This window comes from Hyla sarda, chromosome 3 (genome assembly GCF_029499605.1).
Source record: "Hyla sarda isolate aHylSar1 chromosome 3, aHylSar1.hap1, whole genome shotgun sequence".
Lineage (NCBI taxonomy): Eukaryota > Metazoa > Chordata > Amphibia > Anura > Hylidae > Hyla > Hyla sarda.
Window position 1 is genome coordinate 373,713,350 of NC_079191.1, and position 20,724 is coordinate 373,734,073.

General features: G+C 44.4%; 1 protein-coding gene across 2 annotated transcripts in view; it reads left to right on the top strand.

Annotated features, from left to right (window-relative positions):
• The window catches only part of PLCB1 (phospholipase C beta 1), a 750,135-nt gene that overhangs the window by 640,491 nt on the left and 88,920 nt on the right, over positions 1–20,724 (top strand). For both annotated transcript variants that reach the window (XM_056567840.1, XM_056567842.1), the window contains exons 26-28: positions 49–268; positions 4,763–4,943; positions 20,507–20,583. In XM_056567840.1, the coding sequence (XP_056423815.1) occupies positions 49–268; positions 4,763–4,943; positions 20,507–20,583 (478 nt within the window). The remainder of the gene's footprint in view (positions 1–48; positions 269–4,762; positions 4,944–20,506; positions 20,584–20,724) is intronic.

The window sequence follows — 20,724 nt, forward strand, 5'->3', positions numbered from 1 at the left end:
CCTGTCCATATATTGCATAGTATAGTTCAGTCTTTTCTTTTAATGCAGAAGTGGAAGCTCAGACTATTGATGAACTGAAACAGCAGAAGACCTTTGTCAAATTACAAAAGAAACATTACAAGGAAATGAAGGATCTTGTAAAAAAACATCACAAGAAAACAACTGATCTGATCAAGGAGCACACCACTAAATACAATGAAATCCAGAATGATTATTTAAGGCGGCGGGCAATCCTGGAGAAGACAGCGAGAAGAGACAGCAAAAAGAAGTGAGTAAACAGACAGTGACCAACTTCTGCTAGGAATCTAAGGAGGTTGTGTTAGAAGATAATTTGGGGATTGTGGAGAAAGTTGGGCTGCCATGATTTGTTATCACAGCTCGCAGTAAATTAAACCACATATAGATGTGCAGACCAAGCTGCTTAATTTGCCATTAAGTCCCTCCAAAAAAAATGTGTGTGTGTATATATATATATATATATATATATATATATATATGATAAGAAACAGATGTCCAGCGCGGATGTCAAGCAATACGAAATTTCTTTATTCAGCCATAGCGCAAAATTATGACAGGTGACGCGTTTCGGCCGCTGATTGCGGCCGAAACGCGCCACTTGTCATCACTTTGCGTTATGGCTGAATAAAGAAATTTCGTATTGCTTGACATCCGCGCTGGACATCTGTTTCTTATCATTTACACGTGAACCAAGGTCTGGTTCTGTCCAGGACGCGGGAGGGGCGACCCAGTGAGCTGTGCCGCACTTGCCATATATATAAAACATTTTGTTTCTTATTAGCAAAGGAAAGGGAGAAAAGTTACAGGTGCAAAATATGTGAAACCTGTGGATAGTGAGATGTCTACTATAGGTGTACAACTACAATAACATGAAACTGGTCGCAGCCATTTGTTTCTCCTAGGAAGACAGATGCCCTTTGGTTTAGAACTTTGAATGTTGAGGTAGCTGGACTGCTATCCCATAGCTACAGGCACTGGCAAAGCAGGACAAGGTGTATCTCAATGATGAAGTATTCCATAGAGCAGTGTTTTCCAACCAGTGTGCCTCCAGCTGTTGCAAAACGACAACTCTCAACATGCCCGGACAGCCAAAGGCTGTCCAAGCATGCTGGGAGTTGTCATTTTGCAACAGATGGAAGCTGGGAAACATTGCCCTAGAGAATCGATCTGTGACTTAAAGGGTACCTGTCACAAAACAAAACTATTAATATATTGTTTCTTATGTAATTATAAGACACTTTTCTATTTACTTGCTGTTAAAATTCTCAACTTCTATATGTTTTTAATATGATTACAAAAATGGCCACTAGGTGGTTCTGTTCTGTTCCCTGCCGTAAGTCAAACAGTTAGTTTGGTCTCCTCCCACCCTGGCAGAAAACCAAACTCAGGAAGGCTTGAGTGATGTTGCGCCTGCTAGGGAACACCCACTTTCTCCTGCCGGGAGCTCACACAATGTGAGCGAGGAGAAGGTATGATACAGAGCTTTTTCGGGAAAAAGGTTTAAGGGCAGAAGGGGTGTTAGAATATAATCTTAGTTAGTTCAGAAAGTATGGTTTGATGACAGGTACTCTTTAAGCATTGTTTTTTTAACACAGTTTCTTCATTGGTCAGATAAAAAACACAACATGTTGTGATGGCTAATGCTATTCTTCATCAGACCTTATGTATGGATCTGTTACCCGATGGCTGTAAGTTAATTCTGTATGAGCACCTTATGGGGGATGTTTACATTAGGACCACTTATGTAAAGATACAAAAGTTAGGGAAGCAGGTCAGGACACAAAGGGTAAACTGGCACATAACTAGAAACAAAACACATAGAATAAACAGACAGATAAAGAAAAGTCAGACTGGCTAAATCAAAACCTAGAGAGCAGTGCAGTACAAATTCAGACAACAGAGGATAATCGGGTCACTGCTATTAATGCACTGCAGTGTATGATATTGTATGGCGATGATAACTTTTATAAATGTATGAACATGTTATTTTGCCACTGTAGTGGCACTTTTGGTTAAGAATGATATGGTAGAGGTATTTGTACACCGTATACCATGTAAAGGGTTGTTAGTGCTCACAGAAGATATTGCACAAGACACAATAAAATGTAAAGCAGCCCTTATTGGCAGGGCATGTGATTGGTGCCAGGAGTGCACCAACAAGTCACTATGAATTGGCCAGGGTATTTATACCATTAAAAAAAAAGTGTAATCTATAATACAATGAATATTCCAAAAGAATACAGGGGCGTGGCGGGTGCCATGCCCCCCTCCCATAGACTTGCATTGAGGGGGCCTGATGTCATAAGTGGACAAGGCCGACTCCCACAGCGAGCACACAGTGTTCGGAACTAAATGTTCTAAACGCTGGCCAGTGGAATACCCCTTTAAGGGCCCCTTCTAGACATATGAAAGTAATAATTAAAGTAATAAATGTGTTTAAAGTACACACAATAAAAGCTACTAACTAAAGTGCACCAGTATCATATCCTGACATGTCTATATAACACATATGTAAATTAATTTCCTTTTCCTTTAAGGCTTACTTGGTTTCTCACTTCAATGGTTTGGGTAATGTTTGTTTTTACTGACCCTGTCCTAAAATAGGGGGAAAAAAAGAACATAGGCTCACAGCCATTATAAAACGTTTTCCATTTTTTGTATCCATTTAAGAAGTGCACTTTCCATCGCTGAGCTTCCAGACATTGAATGTGCAGCCGCCTAAACTAGCAGTAAACCTTAAAAGCGAAAGACTGGATTGGTTCTCACATTATAGTGGAAAAGCAATTTGTGGCTAGATAGATCTTTCTTTGGCAGCTGCTTACAAAGTACAGTACAAGTTTATCAATGGATATTAGTAATGATTCTTCTAGCAGAAAATAACATGAGCCACAATGTGACAATCAGCATTTTGCGGGATTTTGCAGGAATGGAGGCTTAGAGTCGCCTCTGTTGGGGAGATTGCTGCTGTTCAGAAAGGACGAAAAAAAGAAACCTTTTTGCTGACAGTGAAAATTATGAAATTGGAAGTCTTATGAGCCTTGCAATGAAAACATGGCAATTTTCTCTTTCACAGATTCCAATATAGAGATCTCAAGAGATGTGGTGGTTGTAGCTGTTATTAGGAAGTAATGAACTTGGTGATGTGCACTGAGCCAGTGATCTGGGTGATGAACATGAAAGCTATTAATGAAGTGCTTCTAACATAGAACACACATGCATCCGAACTTACATATATGAAACTGTAGCGAAATGTGGATCATAAATTTACTAAAACTAATACAGTGTTTAAATAATAATGTCATACAGTGCCCAACTCATTTCATGATTTTTTGCTTAAAGAGCATTTTTTCTTTCAATTTTAGTATCCCCCATGAAATAACAATTCTGGAGCATCATTTCTTATAGCTCTGTATTGTGTTGTTCCTATGTTATTTTTAGTAGATTTAATAGCCAAATGGATGTGGCTAGGTTGGAGTGTTCACGATCTGGCACTATAAGCTTTGTGTCATGTCATGCAGAGATAAGTGCAACAATGAGCTCACCCAGACCTCTGTCCCTGCCTTTTGGGGTGACCACCTCCTTAATAGGATGGACCCAACCACTGTACCAGTCCCTATACTACTAAAAAGTGCAGGGTGTAACAATGTTCAGTACAAATAAACAAACACTGTACAGATGTCAGAGAAGCAGGCCAGGACACAAAGAGTTACCAGGAACAGAACTATAAACAAAACACAAGAATTTCACAAATAGATGTATAAAGATAAGTCAGACAGGCTAAATCAAAATCTAGAGAGCAGTACAGTACCCATTCAGAAAACAGAGGATAGTCAGGTCACTTAGCCAAGGATCAATATATATTAAAAAAAAAACAGAACAGGAGCTAGTGCAGATAAAAAGCTCTAAAACAGGCAATGAGTAAAAGTAGACAACAGCGTTAGGTTATGTTCACACTGTGGAATTTCCATGCAGAATTCCACAGAAACATTTTGCCAAAAATTCCACAGAAATCTACTGCCCATTGATTTTAATTGGATTCCACTGTCCCATTAATTCTGCTGCGGAAATTCCACATTCCACAAAATTTAAAGACCTGTCTTTAATTTTGAGGAATTCCACAGTGGAATCCCATTGAAGTCAATAGGGCTTTGAATTTCAATAGAACTGTGATTTGAGAAGACAGAAATTCCATGGAAATTCTGCCAGAATTCCTCAATGCTGCAAAAAATTTAGCTGCAAGCTTTGCAGAACATAATTTGAACGGTATTCCGTTGTGTGAACATTTCCTTATAAACACTGGCTGAGGACGGTGTAGTCGCTAAGTCCAAATCCCAATTTGCCTGCTGCCTACAGCATCTTAGTGGCCAGAGAACAGCATGTGATGCAGCCAAGTGCGATTGTTACACTGCAATGGATGACGTCAGACTTCAGAACGCAAGAAAAAAAGTGAAAAGTATCATTCATAATAAAGGAGGCGATTGTCCAGCACAGAACGTGTAGTCTTCAGTAGTTCAATGATTAAAAACCGACATCAGGATGAAGAAAGTCATGTGACACATTTCAGGTGTCAGCATACTCCCTTAGTCATCTCTTCCTTTATTGTGCTTTGCCGTTGGTGTTGTTGTACACCAGTTCGGGACACAGTGGGGAGTTGAGGGTGAGCTGGACATTGCTTACTGTTTCATGTTAAGTATGGTCAATGTATCATTCTATTTATTAGATTTTTCCTCCTTTGTTTTTGCAGGTGTGAATCTGTGAGTCCAGATCATAGTTCTTCTACTGTAGAACAAGATTTAGCTGCACTAGATGCAGAAATGGCCCAGAAATTAGTAGAGCTAAAAGATCAACAGCAACAGCAGCTTCTCAATCTCCGGCAAGAACAGTATTACAGCGAGAAATATCAAAAAAGAGAACATATCAAACAGGTCAGTAGACATGAGAACTGTCTCTACTGACTTCCACCATACACCGAAGTCTTCTGTACTGTTATCATTAGTTGTGTGCCTTAATTTTGACCTATTTTCTGACATATCATTACCAGTTATGATTGTCATGTCAGAAGACAGCATTGGTAGTTGTCTAATACTGTGGGCTCCCCCCCTTGATCACTAGAACGAAGAAGCCCATTGTACTAATCCTAGAGCCTTGCCCCTTAATTAAGAGCTTAGATACTTCCAAAATTTCAAAACTGTCCAAACTGTTAAGAGCACATTGGGAGATGCAGCTGAGGTATTGAGGTACTGCTACTTTAATGCAATTGTGGTGAACTGTGATCATTGTTTTCTTAAGACATGTCATAGAAATAGCGAAAAACTAATGGGGTACTCCGGCCCTAAGACATCTTATTCCCTATCCAAAGGATAGGGGATAAGATGCCTGATCACGGGGGTCCCGCCACTGGGGACCCCTGCATTTTTTCATGCAGCACCCCGCTATCATCGCTCCGGGGTCTCATGAATCACGATCATGGGGCCGGAGTATTGTGACGTCACGGCTCCGCCCCCATGTGACGTCACACTCCGCCTCCTCAATGCAAGACTATTGGAGGGGGCGTGACAGGTGTAACTTAAAGGTGAACCGTATTCTCGCCTGCCGATCTTCTCCACATCACAGTCTTCTGTTTTATTACATATGAACTGCTCCTATTCATTTGGAAATGTCCAAAGTCCACATTTCCCTGGGCATTGAAGTCTTTGTGGATATATCATCAATGTAGCGTCATCCACCCACATTCTGTGGCATCTGCAGATAGGTAACAGCAGAAATATTTTTGATCAACACCTAAACAGACAAAATATTTAATAGTATATACATATTTTTTAGCTGTATGTAATAGTACAGTATACTGCAGTATTCCACACAGAAGCATCTAGTAAAAAAAAACTAAAAAATTATTCTGCACAGTAAACTTTATTTTACTGTGAGAGCCTTTGGACGATTTTGGCCTCTGAATACCTATACAGGTTTCCTAACCAGGAGACATCCAGCTGTTACAAAATTACAACTCCCAGCATGCTGGGAGTTGTAGTTTTGTAACAGCTGGAGGCATACTGGTTGGGAAACAGTGGCCTATACAGTGGCATCCATCTAAGGTACAAATGTGTCCACCTCTATCTTCCCTTAGATTTTTTCATTTTTTGCGCTTTTGTTTTTTCTTTTTCTAATAGCCATAACAATTTAAATTTAAAACCTACAGAACCATATGAGGGCTTGTTTTGTTGCGCCACCAATCATTCAAAATTTTTTATTTGTGGGGCGGAATTGAAAACAAAACAAAAGGTCATTTTGCTATTTTTGGTGGCTACCATTTTCACGCAGTGTACTTTTTGGTAAAAATTACACGTTATCTTTATACTGTAGGTCCATTTTTTTTTGTGGCACCATTTTTTATGAAGCTTTTTATCATTTATTTTTCTGATATATGTTGTGACCAAAAATTAGCTCCCAGTAGTTAGTGCTCTTATTAGATAGTGTCCCCAGATAGAAAATACCCTAGTAGGTTGTGCCCCCAGGTAGTTAATGCCCCCAGGTAGGTATTGCCCCAATAGATAATGCCCCCAATAGGTCCTCTAAACAATTTTTTGAAATATCCCATTCACTTTTCCACCACCCCTGTGCTGAGATAGGGCTCTCTGCATCATCCAGACTCTTTGGAGTCTTTGTAACATGTCAAAAGTATTTGACAAAAAATAAATACACTTTCTTATATACAGGGGTTATTAGAACTAGCCAGGAAATGCTTCATCTCCATCCTCCTTCACAAGACCGCTTCATTGACTAATAATGGGGCCACTGGACAGAGATTGCTGTGATCCGGGGAGTGAAGCACACCTCTAAAACACTGCTTCTCTATGTGAATTAACCCCTTCCCGATTTATGACGTAAATGCAGATACCTGCATCTATTTGTGGCATCAATCCGTGCCCGGGAAGATGGTAAGATGGATTCATTTTGGAAAATCCTGTTACCCTGCCCGGTAACAGGGATCATCGGTGGTGTTAGATGCTGTAAAGCACAGCACCAATCACCGCCGGTGTTTACATTAGGCAGTTCTGTTGCGGTCTGTCTGCGATTGGCTGGACCGGAGGGACCGCACCAATCGCAGCCATACCGCCTAATGTAAAGAATAAACACCGCTCTGCTCACCTTCATTCTGTTCCCCCTTGGTGAGCAGAGCGGTGAAAAAAAATTTTGTAGTTAGGAGTTTAGGTTCCTATTCATAGGCAGGTTGTTAGGGTGGCGGATGTCTAGGTAACGGGAATAGGGAATAGGAGTTGACGTCTGTTTTGTTTTTGTGTACAAAAAAACAAATATGTATGTATATATATATATATATATATATATATATAAATTGTTAAGTTGTTAGGAGTTTAGATTCCTGTTGTTAGGGTGGCGGACATCTAGGTTAGGCGAATAGGAGTTGGCATCCATTTTTTATTTTTATTTAATAAATCTATCTTAGTTTAGGAGTTTAGGTTCCAGTTATAGGCAGTTAGGGTGACAATGTTTAGGCTAGGTGACAGGAATTGGTGTTGTCCGTTTAAAAAAATAAATAAAAAAAATAAATTAGTTTAGTTTGGGTTCTTATTTTAGGTAGGGCATTAGGAACATTTAGGTTAAGTGAAAAATCTAAGTTCTTATATTTTTCACACCACCCACACGTGTTAAATCACCACATACACCCCTACCTGACATACCACATGTTACGCCGAGCGCTCCGGGTCCCCGCTCCTCCCCGGAGCGCTCGCAACATCCTCTCTACTGCAGCGCCCCGGTCAGATCTACTGACCGGGTGCGCTGCGATACCGCCCCCAGCCGGGATGCGATTCGCGATGCGGGTGGCGCCCGCTCGCGATGCGCACCCCGGCTCCCGTACCTGACTCGCTCTCCGTCGGTCCTGTCCCGGCGCGCGCGGCCCCGCTCCCTAGGGCGCGCGCGCGCCGGGTCTCTGCGATTTAAAGGGCCACTGCGCCGCTGATTGGCGCAGTTGGTCTAATTAGTGTGTTCACCTGTGCACTCCCTATGTATACCTCATTTCCCCTGCACTCCCTCGCCGGATCTTGTTGCCATCGTGCCAGCGAAAGCGTTCCCTTGTGTGTTCCTAGCCTGTGTTCCAGACCTCCTGCCGTTGCCCCTGACTACGATCCTTGCTGCCTGCCCCGACCTTCTGCTACGTCCGACCTTGCTCTTGTCTACTCCCTTGTACCGCGCCTATCTTCAGCAGTCAGAGAGGTTGAGCCGTTGCTAGTGGATACGACCTGGTTACTACCGCCGCTGCAAGACCATCCCGCTTTGCGGCGGGCTCTGGTGAAAACCAGTAGTAACTTAGAACCGGTCCACTAGCACGGTCCACGCCAATCCCTCTCTGGCACAGAGGATCCACCTCCTGCCAGCCGAATCGTGACAGTAGATCCGGCCATGGATCCCGCTGAAGTTCCACTGCCAGTTGTCGCCGACCTCACCACGGTGGTCGCCCAGCAGTCGCAACAGATAGCACAACAAGGCCACCAGCTGTCTCAACTGACCGTGATGCTACAGCAGCTACTACCACAGCTTCAGCAATCATCTCCTCCGCCAGCTCCTGCACCTCCTCCGCAGCGAGTGGCCGCTTCCGGCCTACGACTTTCCTTGCCGGATAAATTTGATGGGGACTCTAAGTTTTGCCGTGGCTTTCTTTCACAATGTTCCCTGCACTTGGAGATGATGTCGGACCAGTTTCCTACTGAAAGGTCTAAGGTGGCTTTCGTAGTCAGCCTTCTGTCTGGGAAAGCTCTGTCATGGGCCACACCGCTCTGGGACCGCAATGACCCCGTCACTGCCTCTGTACACTCCTTCTTCTCGGAAATTCAAAGTGTCTTTGAGGAACCTGCCCGAGCCTCTTCTGCTGAGACTGCCCTGCTGAACCTGGTCCAGGGTAATTCTTCCGTTGGCGAGTACGCCATCCAATTCCGTACTCTTGCTTCCGAATTATCCTGGAATAATGAGGCCCTCTGCGCGACCTTTAAAAAAGGCCTATCCAGCAACATTAAAGATGTTCTGGCCGCACGAGAAATTCCTGCTAACCTACATGAACTCATTCATCTTGCCACTCGCATTGACATGCGTTTTTCCGAAAGGCGTCAGGAGCTCCGCCAGGATATGGACTTTGTTCGCACGAGGCATTTTTTCTCCCCGGCTCCTCTCTCCTCTGGTCCTCTGCAATCCGTTCCTGTGCCTCCCGCCGTGGAGGCTATGCAAGTTGACCGGTCTCGCTTGACACCTCAAGAGAGGACACGACGCCGCATGGAGAATCTTTGCCTGTACTGTGCCGGTACCGAACACTTCCTGAAGGATTGCCCTATCCGTCCTCCCCGCCTGGAAAGACGTACGCTGACTCCGCACAAAGGTGACACAGTTCTTGATGTCAACTCTGCTTCTCCACGCCTTACTGTGCCTGTGCGGATATCTGCCTCTACTTTCTCCTTCTCTACTAAGGCCTTCTTGGATTCCGGATCTGCAGGAAATTTTATTTTGGCCTCTCTCATCAACAGGTTCAACATCCCTGTGACCAGTCTCGCCAGACCCCTCTACATCAATTGTGTTAACAATGAAAGATTGGACTGTGCCGTGCGTTACCGCACGGAACCCCTCCTAATGTGCATCGGACCTCATCACGAAAAAATTGAGTTTTTGGTCCTCTCCAATTGCACTTCCGAAATTCTCCTTGGACTACCGTGGCTTCAACGCCATTCCCCAACCCTTGATTGGTCCACAGGAGAGATCAAGAGCTGGGGTACTTCTTGTTTCAAGGACTGTCTTAAACCGGTTCCCAGTACTCCCTGCCGTGACCCTGTGGTTCCTCCTGTAACCGGTCTCCCTAAGGCTTATATGGACTATGCTGACATATTTTGCAAAAAGCAAGCTGAGACTTTACCCCCTCACAGGCCTTTTGACTGTCCTATTGACCTCCTCCCGGGCACTACTCCACCCCGGGGCAGAATTTACCCTCTGTCCGCCCCAGAGACTCTTGCTATGTCTGAATACATCCAGGAAAATTTAAAAAAGGGGTTTATCCGCAAATCCTCCTCTCCTGCTGGAGCTGGATTTTTCTTTGTGTCCAAAAAAGATGGCTCCCTACGTCCTTGCATTGATTACCGCGGACTTAATAAAATCACGGTAAAGAACCGCTACCCCCTACCTCTTATCTCTGAACTCTTTGATCGCCTTCAAGGTGCCCACATCTTTACCAAACTGGACTTAAGAGGTGCATATAATCTCATCCGCATCAGGGAGGGGGACGAATGGAAAACTGCATTTAACACCAGAGATGGACACTTTGAGTATCTGGTCATGCCCTTTGGCCTGTGCAACGCCCCTGCCGTCTTCCAAGACTTTGTTAATGAAATTTTTCGTGATCTCTTATATTCCTGTGTTGTTGTGTATCTGGACGATATTCTGATTTTTTCTGCCAACTTAGAAGAACATCGCCAGCATGTCCGCACGGTTCTTCAGAGACTTCGAGACAATCAACTTTATGCCAAAATGGAGAAATGTCTGTTTGAATGTCAATCTCTTCCTTTCCTAGGATACTTGGTCTCTGGCCAGGGACTACAAATGGACCCAGATAAACTCTCTGCCGTCTTAGATTGGCCACGCCCCTCCGGACTCCGTGCTATCCAACGTTTTTTGGGGTTCGCCAATTATTACAGACAATTTATTCCACATTTTTCCACTATTGTGGCTCCTATCGTGGCTTTAACCAAGAAGAATGCCAATCCTAAGTCCTGGTCTCCTCAAGCGGAAGACGCATTTAAACGGCTCAAGTCTGCCTTTTCTTCTGCTCCCGTGCTCTCCAGACCTGACCCATCTAAACCCTTCCTATTGGAGGTTGATGCCTCCTCAGTGGGAGCTGGAGCGGTCCTTCTACAAAAAAATTCTTCCGGGCATGCTGTTACTTGTGGTTTTTTTTCTAGGACCTTCTCTCCGGCGGAGAGGAACTACTCCATCGGGGATCGAGAACTACTGGCCATTAAATTGGCACTTGAGGAATGGAGGCATCTGCTGGAGGGATCAAAATTTCCAGTTATCATTTTCACCGATCACAAGAATCTCTCCTATCTCCAGTCTGCCCAACGGCTGAATCCTCGCCAGGCCAGGTGGTCGTTGTTCTTTGCCCGTTTTAACTTTGAAATTCATTTTCGCCCTGCCGACAAGAACATTAGGGCCGATGCTCTCTCTCGTTCCTCGGATGCCTCGGAAGTAGAGGTCTCTCCGCAACACATCATTCCTCCTGACTGTCTGATCTCCTCTTCTCCAGCCTCCATCAGGCAAACTCCTCCAGGGAAGACCTTTGTTTCTCCACGCCAGCGTCTCGGGATTCTCAAATGGGGTCACTCCTCCCACCTCGCAGGCCATGCGGGCATCAAAACGTCCTTGCAACTCATCTCTCGTTTCTATTGGTGGCCGACTCTGGAAACAGATGTTGTTGATTTTGTGCGGGCCTGCACTGTCTGTGCCCGGGATAAGACTCCTCGCCAGAAGCCTGCTGGTCTCCTTCACCCTCTGCCTGTCCCCGAACAGCCTTGGTCTCTGATTGGTATGGATTTTATTACAGACCTACCCCCATCCCGTGGCAACACTGTTGTTTGGGTGGTCGTTGATCGATTTTCCAAGATGGCACATTTTATTCCTCTTCCTGGTCTTCCTTCAGCGCCTCAGTTGGCAAAACAATTTTTTGTACACATTTTTCGTCTTCACGGTTTGCCCACGCAGATTGTCTCGGATAGAGGTGTCCAATTCGTGTCAAAATTCTGGAGGGCTCTCTGTAAACAACTCAAGATTAAATTAAACTTCTCTTCTGCTTATCATCCTCAATCCAATGGGCAAGTAGAAAGAATTAACCAGGTCCTGGGTGACTATTTACGGCATTTTGTTTCCTCCCGCCAGGATGACTGGGCAGATCTTCTACCTTGGACCGAATTCTCGTACAACTTTAGAGTCTCTGAATCTTCTGCTAAATCCCCATTTTTCGTGGTGTACGGCCGTCACCCTCTTCCCCCCCCTCCCTATTCCCTTGTCCTCTGGTTTGCCCGCTGTAGATGAAGTGACTCGTGATCTTTCCACCATATGAAAAGAGACCCAAAATTCTCTTTTACAGGCTTCATCTCGCATGAAAAAGTTTGCCGATAAGAAAAGAAGAGCTCCCCCCATTTTTGCTCCCGGAGACAAGGTATGGCTCTCCGCTAAATATGTCCGCTTTCGTGTCCCCAGTTACAAACTGGGACCACGCTATCTTGGTCCTTTCAAAGTCTTGTGCCAAATTAATCCTGTCTCTTACAAACTTCTTCTTCCTCCTTCTCTTCGTATTCCCAATGCCTTTCATGTCTCTCTCCTTAAACCACTCATCATCAACCGTTTCTCTCCCAAACTTGTTTCTCCCACTCCTGTTTCCGGTTCTTCTGACATCTTCTCAGTGAAGGAGATACTGGCCTCCAAGACGGTCAGAGGAAAAAAATTATTTTTGGTTGATTGGGAGGGCTGTGGACCTGAAGAGAGATCCTGGGAACCTGAGGACAACATCCTAGACAAAAGTCTGGTCCTCAGGTTCTCAGGCTCCAAGAAGAGGGGGAGACCCAAGGGGGGGGGTACTGTTACGCCGAGCGCTCCGGGTCCCCGCTCCTCCCCGGAGCGCTCGCAACATCCTCGCTACTGCAGCGCCCCGGTCAGATCTACTGACCGGGTGCGCTGCGATACCGCCCCCAGCCGGGATGCGATTCGCGATGCGGGTGGCGCCCGCTCGCGATGCGCACCCCGGCTCCCGTACCTGACTCGCTCTCCGTCGGTCCTGTCCCGGCGCGCGGCCCCGCTCCCTAGGGCGCGCGCGCGCCGGGTCTCTGCGATTTAAAGGGCCACTGCGCCGCTGATTGGCGCAGTTGGTCTAATTAGTGTGTTCACCTGTGCACTCCCTATGTATACCTCACTTCCCCTGCACTCCCTCGCCGGATCTTGTTGCCATCGTGCCAGTGAAAGCGTTCCCTTGTGTGTTCCTAGCCTGTGTTCCAGACCTCCTGCCGTTGCCCCTGACTACGATCCTTGCTGCCTGCCCCGACCTTCTGCTACGTCCGACCTTGCTCTTGTCTACTCCCTTGTACCGCGCCTATCTTCAGCAGTCAGAGAGGTTGAGCCGTTGCTAGTGGATACGACCTGGTTACTACCGCCGCTGCAAGACCATCCCGCTTTGCGGCGGGCTCTGGTGAAAACCAGTAGTTACTTAGAATCGGTCCACTAGCACGGTCCACGACAATCCCTCTCTGGCACAGAGGATCCACCTCCTGTCAGCCGAATCGTGACACCACACACACACACACGTGTAAAAAAGCATTACATACACCCCTTCCCAAATTTGAAACACCAGCTATATAATGTCCCGACCAACCCGGTCAGCGAAAAGGGTGTTTAGAGTGGCAGAGGCGTACAACATTCTTGCCTCTGATACAGAGACGGCCAGTGAGGCAGAAGAGGAATACGCCCCATTCCTCTTGCCATCTTCCTCCAGTAGTGATGAGGAACCGCGACAAAGGTGTCACAGGACACTGCCTGAGCCAGCACCTGAAACAAGTGACCCTGTGTGGACCCCAGTCCCAGACAATTATAAGGCTCAGATTCCTGAGTTCGTGGCCAGCTCAGGAATCCAGTTGAATACAGATGGCTTTATTGAAATTAATTATTTCATAATTAAATATTTTTTTCCTTTGGATGAATTGGTCAACATGATCAGACCAACAGACAGACCAATTTATATGCCCAATAATTTTTGGACTCCACTTCATCATATTCAAACTGGACCCTCGTCACTTCATGAAATTATGAAATATTGGGGCCTTGTTCTCCACATGGGCATAGAGAAAAAGCCGGAAACTAGGTAGTATTGGAGCGTGGACATTCTGTACCATACCCCACTGTACAGCAATGTCATGCTCCGCAAAAGATTTGAGACAATCCTAAAATTCCTCTACTACAATGATAATACCCAATGCCCACCCCCAAATGACTCTTTTGATCGCCTCTATAAACTTCGGCCAATAATTGACCATTTTAGTGCCAAATTTTCAGAGGCATACATCCCAGAAAAGGACATTTGTGTGGATGAATCCCTAGTCCACTTCAAAGGCCAGCTTAAATTCCGTCAGTACCTGCCCAATAAGAGGGCCAGGTATGGAATTAAATTGTACAAGCTGTGTGAAAGCATCTCGGGGTACACTCTTTAGTTTAGAGTGTACGAAGGAAAAGACAGCAGTATTGCGCCCCCCAAATGCCCCCCTCTCTTGGAGTAAGTGGGAAAATTGTCTGGAACATGGTGTACCCCCTTTTAGACAAAGGGTATCTTTACATTTACCTTTACATGGACTATTTTTATTCAAGTCTGTGTCTCTTTCAATGCCTTGCTGCCAGGGCTACTGTCGCCTGTGGCACTGTTCACAAGAACCAGTGAGGCCTCCCCAAGACACATATTGCGCAACCACTGCCAAGAGGCGAGAGCAGGGTACTTTGCAGCAATAACCTATTGCAGCTAAAATATAAAGACAAAAGAGATGTCCTTATATTGACATCCATCCATGGCAGCGGCTCCGCCACTGTTCCTGTTCTCAGCACAAGTTCCACAGTCTCCAAGCCAGATTGCATTCTGGATTATAACAAATACATGGGAGATGTGGACTTATCCGATCAAGTCTTCAAACCGTACAGTACCTTGAGAAAAACGAAGGCCTGGTACAAAAAGCTTGTGTTGCACATTGTGCAGATGGCACTGTGCAATGCATACATTCTATCAGTGCAGGTGGGACAGGGGACATTTCTTGAGTTTCAAGAGTTTCAAGAAATTGTTATTAAGGCCCTCATTTGTGGACACCGAGAGGAGGAGCGCCCCAGTACCTTATCAGTGAGGTACAACCGTATTGTACCTGGCCAACATTTTCCCAATGTTATCCCCTCTAGTGGAAAAAAGGGAAGGACCCAAAAGAGATGTAGAGTCTGCTACAAAAAAGGCATCAGAAAGGAAACCACTTTCCACTGTGAAACCCGGATAACCCTGGTCTGTGCATAAAAGATTGTTTCAAAGAGCTCCACAAATCCCCAAATTACTACATTTATATTTTATTAACCCTACTATCACCTTATTATCCCCATTCTCTGCAGTTTCTATACGACCCACATCTAAAATCCAACCTCAATTTGGACCCATAACCCATTCCGTAATTATTTTAATTTTACCCCAAATCCATGGTGGGCACTGCAAAATATCCTAAGAAAAAGGAGGTGTCAAAATCCACAATGTGCTTTATCATGTCTTAGGCCTGTGTGTGAGTCAGGGAGCACACTAGGACGACATATGAGATATCCAAATCCACTTCATAATTAAAGTAAAAGAATGTTATTTTGAAATTACCATGAAAATGGGAAAAATATATCATATTATAAGCCTTCTAATGCCCTAAAAAGGTAAAAGAATGTATAAAAAAATGATGCAAACATAAACAGGACAAGCAGGGCTCTGTACACTGAGGACAAGCAGGGCTCTGTGCACTGAAGATAAGCAGGGCTCTGTACACTGAGGACAAGCAGGGCTCTGTACACTGATAACAAGCAGGGCTCTGTACACTGAGGACAAGCAGGTCTCTGTGCAAAGAGGACAAGCAGGACTCTGTACACTGAGGACAAGCAGGACTCTGTACACTGAGGACAAACAGGGCTCTGTACACTGAGGACAAGCAGGGCTCTGTACACTGAGGACAAGCAGGGCTCTGTACACTGAGGACAAGCAGGGCTCTGTACACTGAGGACAAGCAGGGCTCTGTACACTGAGGACAAGCAGGGCTCTGTGCACTGAGGACAAGCAGGGCTCTGTACACTGAGGACAAGCAGGGCTCTGTACACTGAGGACAAGCAGGGCTCTGTACACTGAGGACAAGCAGGGCTCTGTGCACTGAGGACAAGCAGGGCTCTGTACACTGAGGACAAGCAGGGCTCTGTACACTGAGGACAAGCAGGGCTCTGTACACTGAGGACAAGCAGGGCTCTGTACACTGAGGACACGCAGGGATCTGTACACTGAGGACAAGCAGGGCTCTGTACACTGAGGACAAGCAGGGCTCTGTACACTGAGGACAAGCAGGGATCTGTACACTGAGGACCCAGCAGGTCTCTGTACACTGAGGACAAGCAGGGATCTGTACACTGAGGACAAGCAGGGCTCTGTACACTGAGAACAAGCAGGGCTCTGTACACTGAGGACAAGCAGGGATCTGTACACTGAGGACCCAGCAGGTCTCTGTACACTGAGGACAAGCAGGGCTCTGTACACTAAGGCTGTGACATGCCTCCGGCTCACACAGCAAGATTATTGACAGGAGCCTGCACAGATCCCTGCTTGTCCCACCCTCACCTCCTGTATTTGGACTCCTCATAGAGACACAATGGCAATAGCTGCAGGGACAGCATTTTTTTTCACCCAAAAATATACAAATTTTTAAATCAATGTATATTGCAAATATACATATGATGGTATTATCTACATTATCTCAAAAGTTTTTGTTAACGACAGGTACACTTTAAAGATGCATGTTGCAGCTGAAAAGATACATGCCTGTTTGACTGCTGCTTCATTCACACGGTGAACACACAGGGCCCCCACCAATCTCTTACGTATCATCTGTATGTATTTGATCTTAGAATAGCCCCTTTAAAGCAGGCTTTCGTGATGCCAAATGTGCTTTTAATCAAAGCCACTGACGGTCAGATAGGCATGGTGCGAGGTACGCCCACCACTGCGTTTCATCCAGCAAGCGCTTCGTCCTCCTCAGTGTACCTACGCAGGGCTAGGTGCAGAGAATGCGGGAGCGAGTGCTCGCTGGAGGACACGCAGCAGCGCGCACGTTACATTAGTTGACTGGCGCATGCGCTGGAACCTGTGTGTCAATCACACAGCGGTCCCAGCACTGAGATATAAAGTGGGCGTGGCGGCGGCGGGGCATCGCGTACCTTGCACCACGCCTGTCCGACCGGCAGTGGCTTTGATTAAAAGCACTTTTTAGCGTCACGAAAGCCTGCAAATATGAGGTAAAATACTTGCTGTACACAACACCTGCACACAGTACAAAGGCTGTGTGCAGGTTATTACACTAAAATTCCATGACAGTTGCGCCTTAAGGGGGTACTCTGCCACTAGACATGTTATCCCCTATCCAAAGGATAGGGTATAAGATGTCTGATCGTGGGGCATCCCACCGCTTGGGACTCCCATGATCTTCCTGCTGCACCCGGCATTCGTTTAGAGCGTCGGGTGCAGTGCTGGAGGCTCGTGATGTCACGACCGCACCCCCTCAATGCAAGTTTATGGGAGGGGGCGTGACGGCCGAGATCACGGGGGTCCTTGGCGGCGGGACACCCGTGATTAGACTTCTTATGTCCTATCCTAGGAGATGTCTAGGGGTACCCCTTTAAGTACCCCTTAAAGGTAGAGTCACACATGCCGTATTTTGCAGCAAATTTGCTGCTGTGTATTTTCCTACCCATTCCTACCCAATGGGTAGCAAAATCAGCTGCTTATTTTGCTACCCTTTGACTTAAATGAGTAGGAAAATATGCAGCAGCAAAATATGGCACGTGTGACCCTACCCTTAAGGTCCCTATAACAAATGCACTATACTTACTGTGGCTCACAGAATAACAGCAATATGGTGCCGCACAGGGCTTTGTTATAAACATGAGGCCTTATTTAGTTCAGTTGATGCTGTAGGACTCAGAAATCCTGTTACGCAAATCCCCTGTTCTTGTAGGCGGCTAGGAATAAAACCTTCATATTCCATATGCTATTCATCGTGTATATTTTACCTAAAAAAGCCATTCACACCTCGCAAATAATTGTTAGGTATTTTAAGGCAATTTACATTCCTGGCTGGTGTCATTGTCGGCAGAGTTTCTGCCGTGTACTTTGGGGAAGGTACGATTATGTATCCCCCAGGGTCCTATTTAAATTAATATTTGTTCAGAATTAAATCTACTTCACAGATGAATGAGCCAACTGTTCCCGTAATAAGTATTTTATTGATGAATTGTTCATTGTTTCAGACTAGTCAGATTTTTTTCTCTTACAAATAACAATATGGCAATTACGGTTTCCAGGCGTTACGCTTTGGGCTAACTATTGCCTCATTTCAACTTAGAATTTTCATATGTATAGACTATGGAGACACATGTGGTTCGTGTCCACAACAATAACAGGAGCGTTGGCTGTGGTGGAAAATTCAAGGAATGTCATCAATTTACGCAATGTTCTGGGCACCATTTCCTGAGCCTCAAGGGACCTTAGTGCAGTGGAGGGCAAATCCTTAGACCGGGCACATTATACCTTATTGTAATGCATATTTACTCATATGGGTTCCAAGATAGCAGCAAAATTGGAGTGCAAGAATAACGTGCTGTGTGCTGCAGAACAATGATATTTTTGGTACATCTACTTGAAGGATATGTCCAACAGTGCATACATTATTTTTTTTGCTCTAGTACAGTATTTCCTAAACAGGGTGCCTCCAGCTGTTGCAAAACTACAACTCCCAGCATGCCCGAACAGCCAGAGGCTGTCTGGGCAGGCTTGGAGTTGTAGTTTTGCAACAGCTGGAGGTACACTGGTTGGGAAACACTGCTCTATTGCACCTGCAGATCCTATATAAGATGAGATGTTACCATGGTAACAGACAACAAATAAACCCTATGTAGTCTGATCTTGCAGTGATGATATCCTGGGGAACCCTTAAACTGTGTCCTTATGTGAAATGTTGCCAGTATTTTGATCAGTCTTTGTAGCATATCTGTCTATCTATATCATATCTATCTTATCTATATCTATCTATGTATCTATCTATCTCATATCTATATATATCAAATCTATCTATATCATATCTATCCATATATCTATGTATATCAAATCTATCTATCTATATCATATCTATCTATCTATCTATATCAAATCTACAGTGGGGATCAAAAGTTTGGGCACCCCAGTTAAAAATTTGTATTAATGTGCATAAAGAAGCCAAGGAAAGATGGAAAAATCTCCAAAAGGCATCAAATTACAGATTAGACATTCTTATAATATGTCAACAAAAGTTAGATTTTATTTCCATCATTTACACTTTCAAAATAACAGGAAACAAAAAAAATGGCATCTGCAAAAGTTTGGGCACCCTGCAGAATTTATAGCATGCACTGCCCCCTTTGGCAAGTATCACAGCTTGTAAACGCTTTTTGTAGCCAGCCAAGAGTCTTTCAATTCTTGTTTGAGGTATCTTTGCCCATTCTTCCTTACAAAAGTCTTCCAGTTCTTTGAGATTTCTGGGCTGTCTGTCACGCACTGCTCTTTTAAGGTCTATCCATAGATTTTCAATTATGTTGAGGTCAGGAGATTGTGAAGGCCATGGCAAAACCTTCAGTTTACACCTCTTGATGTAATCATCCTTGGATTTTGAGGTGTGTTTAGGATCATTATCCATTTGTAGAAGCCATCCTCTCTTTCACTTCAGCTTTTTCACAGATGGCATCAAGTTAGCATCCAAAATCTGCTGAAATTTTATTGAATCCATTTCTTCTTCTTGTGAGAGGTTCCCAGTGCCAATGGCTGCAATACAACCCCAAAGCATGACTGATCCACACCCATGCTTAACAGTTGGACAGAGGTTCTTAACTTTTGATCCCCACTGTATCTATCTATATAATATCTATCTATATCAAATCTATCTATCTCATATCTATCTATCTATTTATAAATATATAACTATTATATATATATATATATATATATATATATATATATATATATATACTCTCTCCAAAGGAAACAGCAGCAATCGCCAGGTCCAGTGTAGTAGCAAACTGATATTTATTGCATCAATAACAGCAACGTTTCAGCTAAAAGTGAGCCTTTCTCAAGCCTTTCTCACTTTTAGCCGAAACGTTGCTGTTATTGATGCAATAAATATCAGTTTGCTACTACACTGGACCTGGCGATTGCTGCTGTTTCCTTTGGAGAGAGTGTGAAGTGTGCCCGTCTTTGGCGTTCGGGTGGATTACGGGCACATCCCCAGTGGTCATCCAGTGCTGGCTCCCTTTGTGTTTTTATATATATATATATATATATATATATATATATATATATATATTACTGTATAAAAACAATAGGTCTGTGTCTTGTAGCAATCTGTGAACCTGTGTGCATCCAGGACATATATTATCCAATAGATTTAAGAAATTAAGGTTCCTATTGAACTGTAGAGATTTTGTAATCCATGAGGAATTGATAATTAACAAAAATTTGCATGTTTTTATAATTTTTACTTGCTGAAACTCGGCAGGGTATAATGTAATACCCTAAGGCCAGGGACATCACTGGTAAAGGCTAATTCTCCAATGTTCCTCATTGTCCTTCCTTATTGACTTAAATGCTTTTCTGTTGCAGTTAATCCAAAAGCTGACGGATGTGGCGGAGGAGTGCCAAAACAACCAGCTGAAAAAGCTCAAGGAAACATGTGAAAAGTATAAAAATTTTACGATTTACTTATTCTATACTTTTAAAACAATATATGTGTGTGTATGTATGTATGTATGCATATATGTATGTATGTATGTTCCAGCATAACTTCTAATTGGCTGGAGATATTTCGATGAAACTTGGTA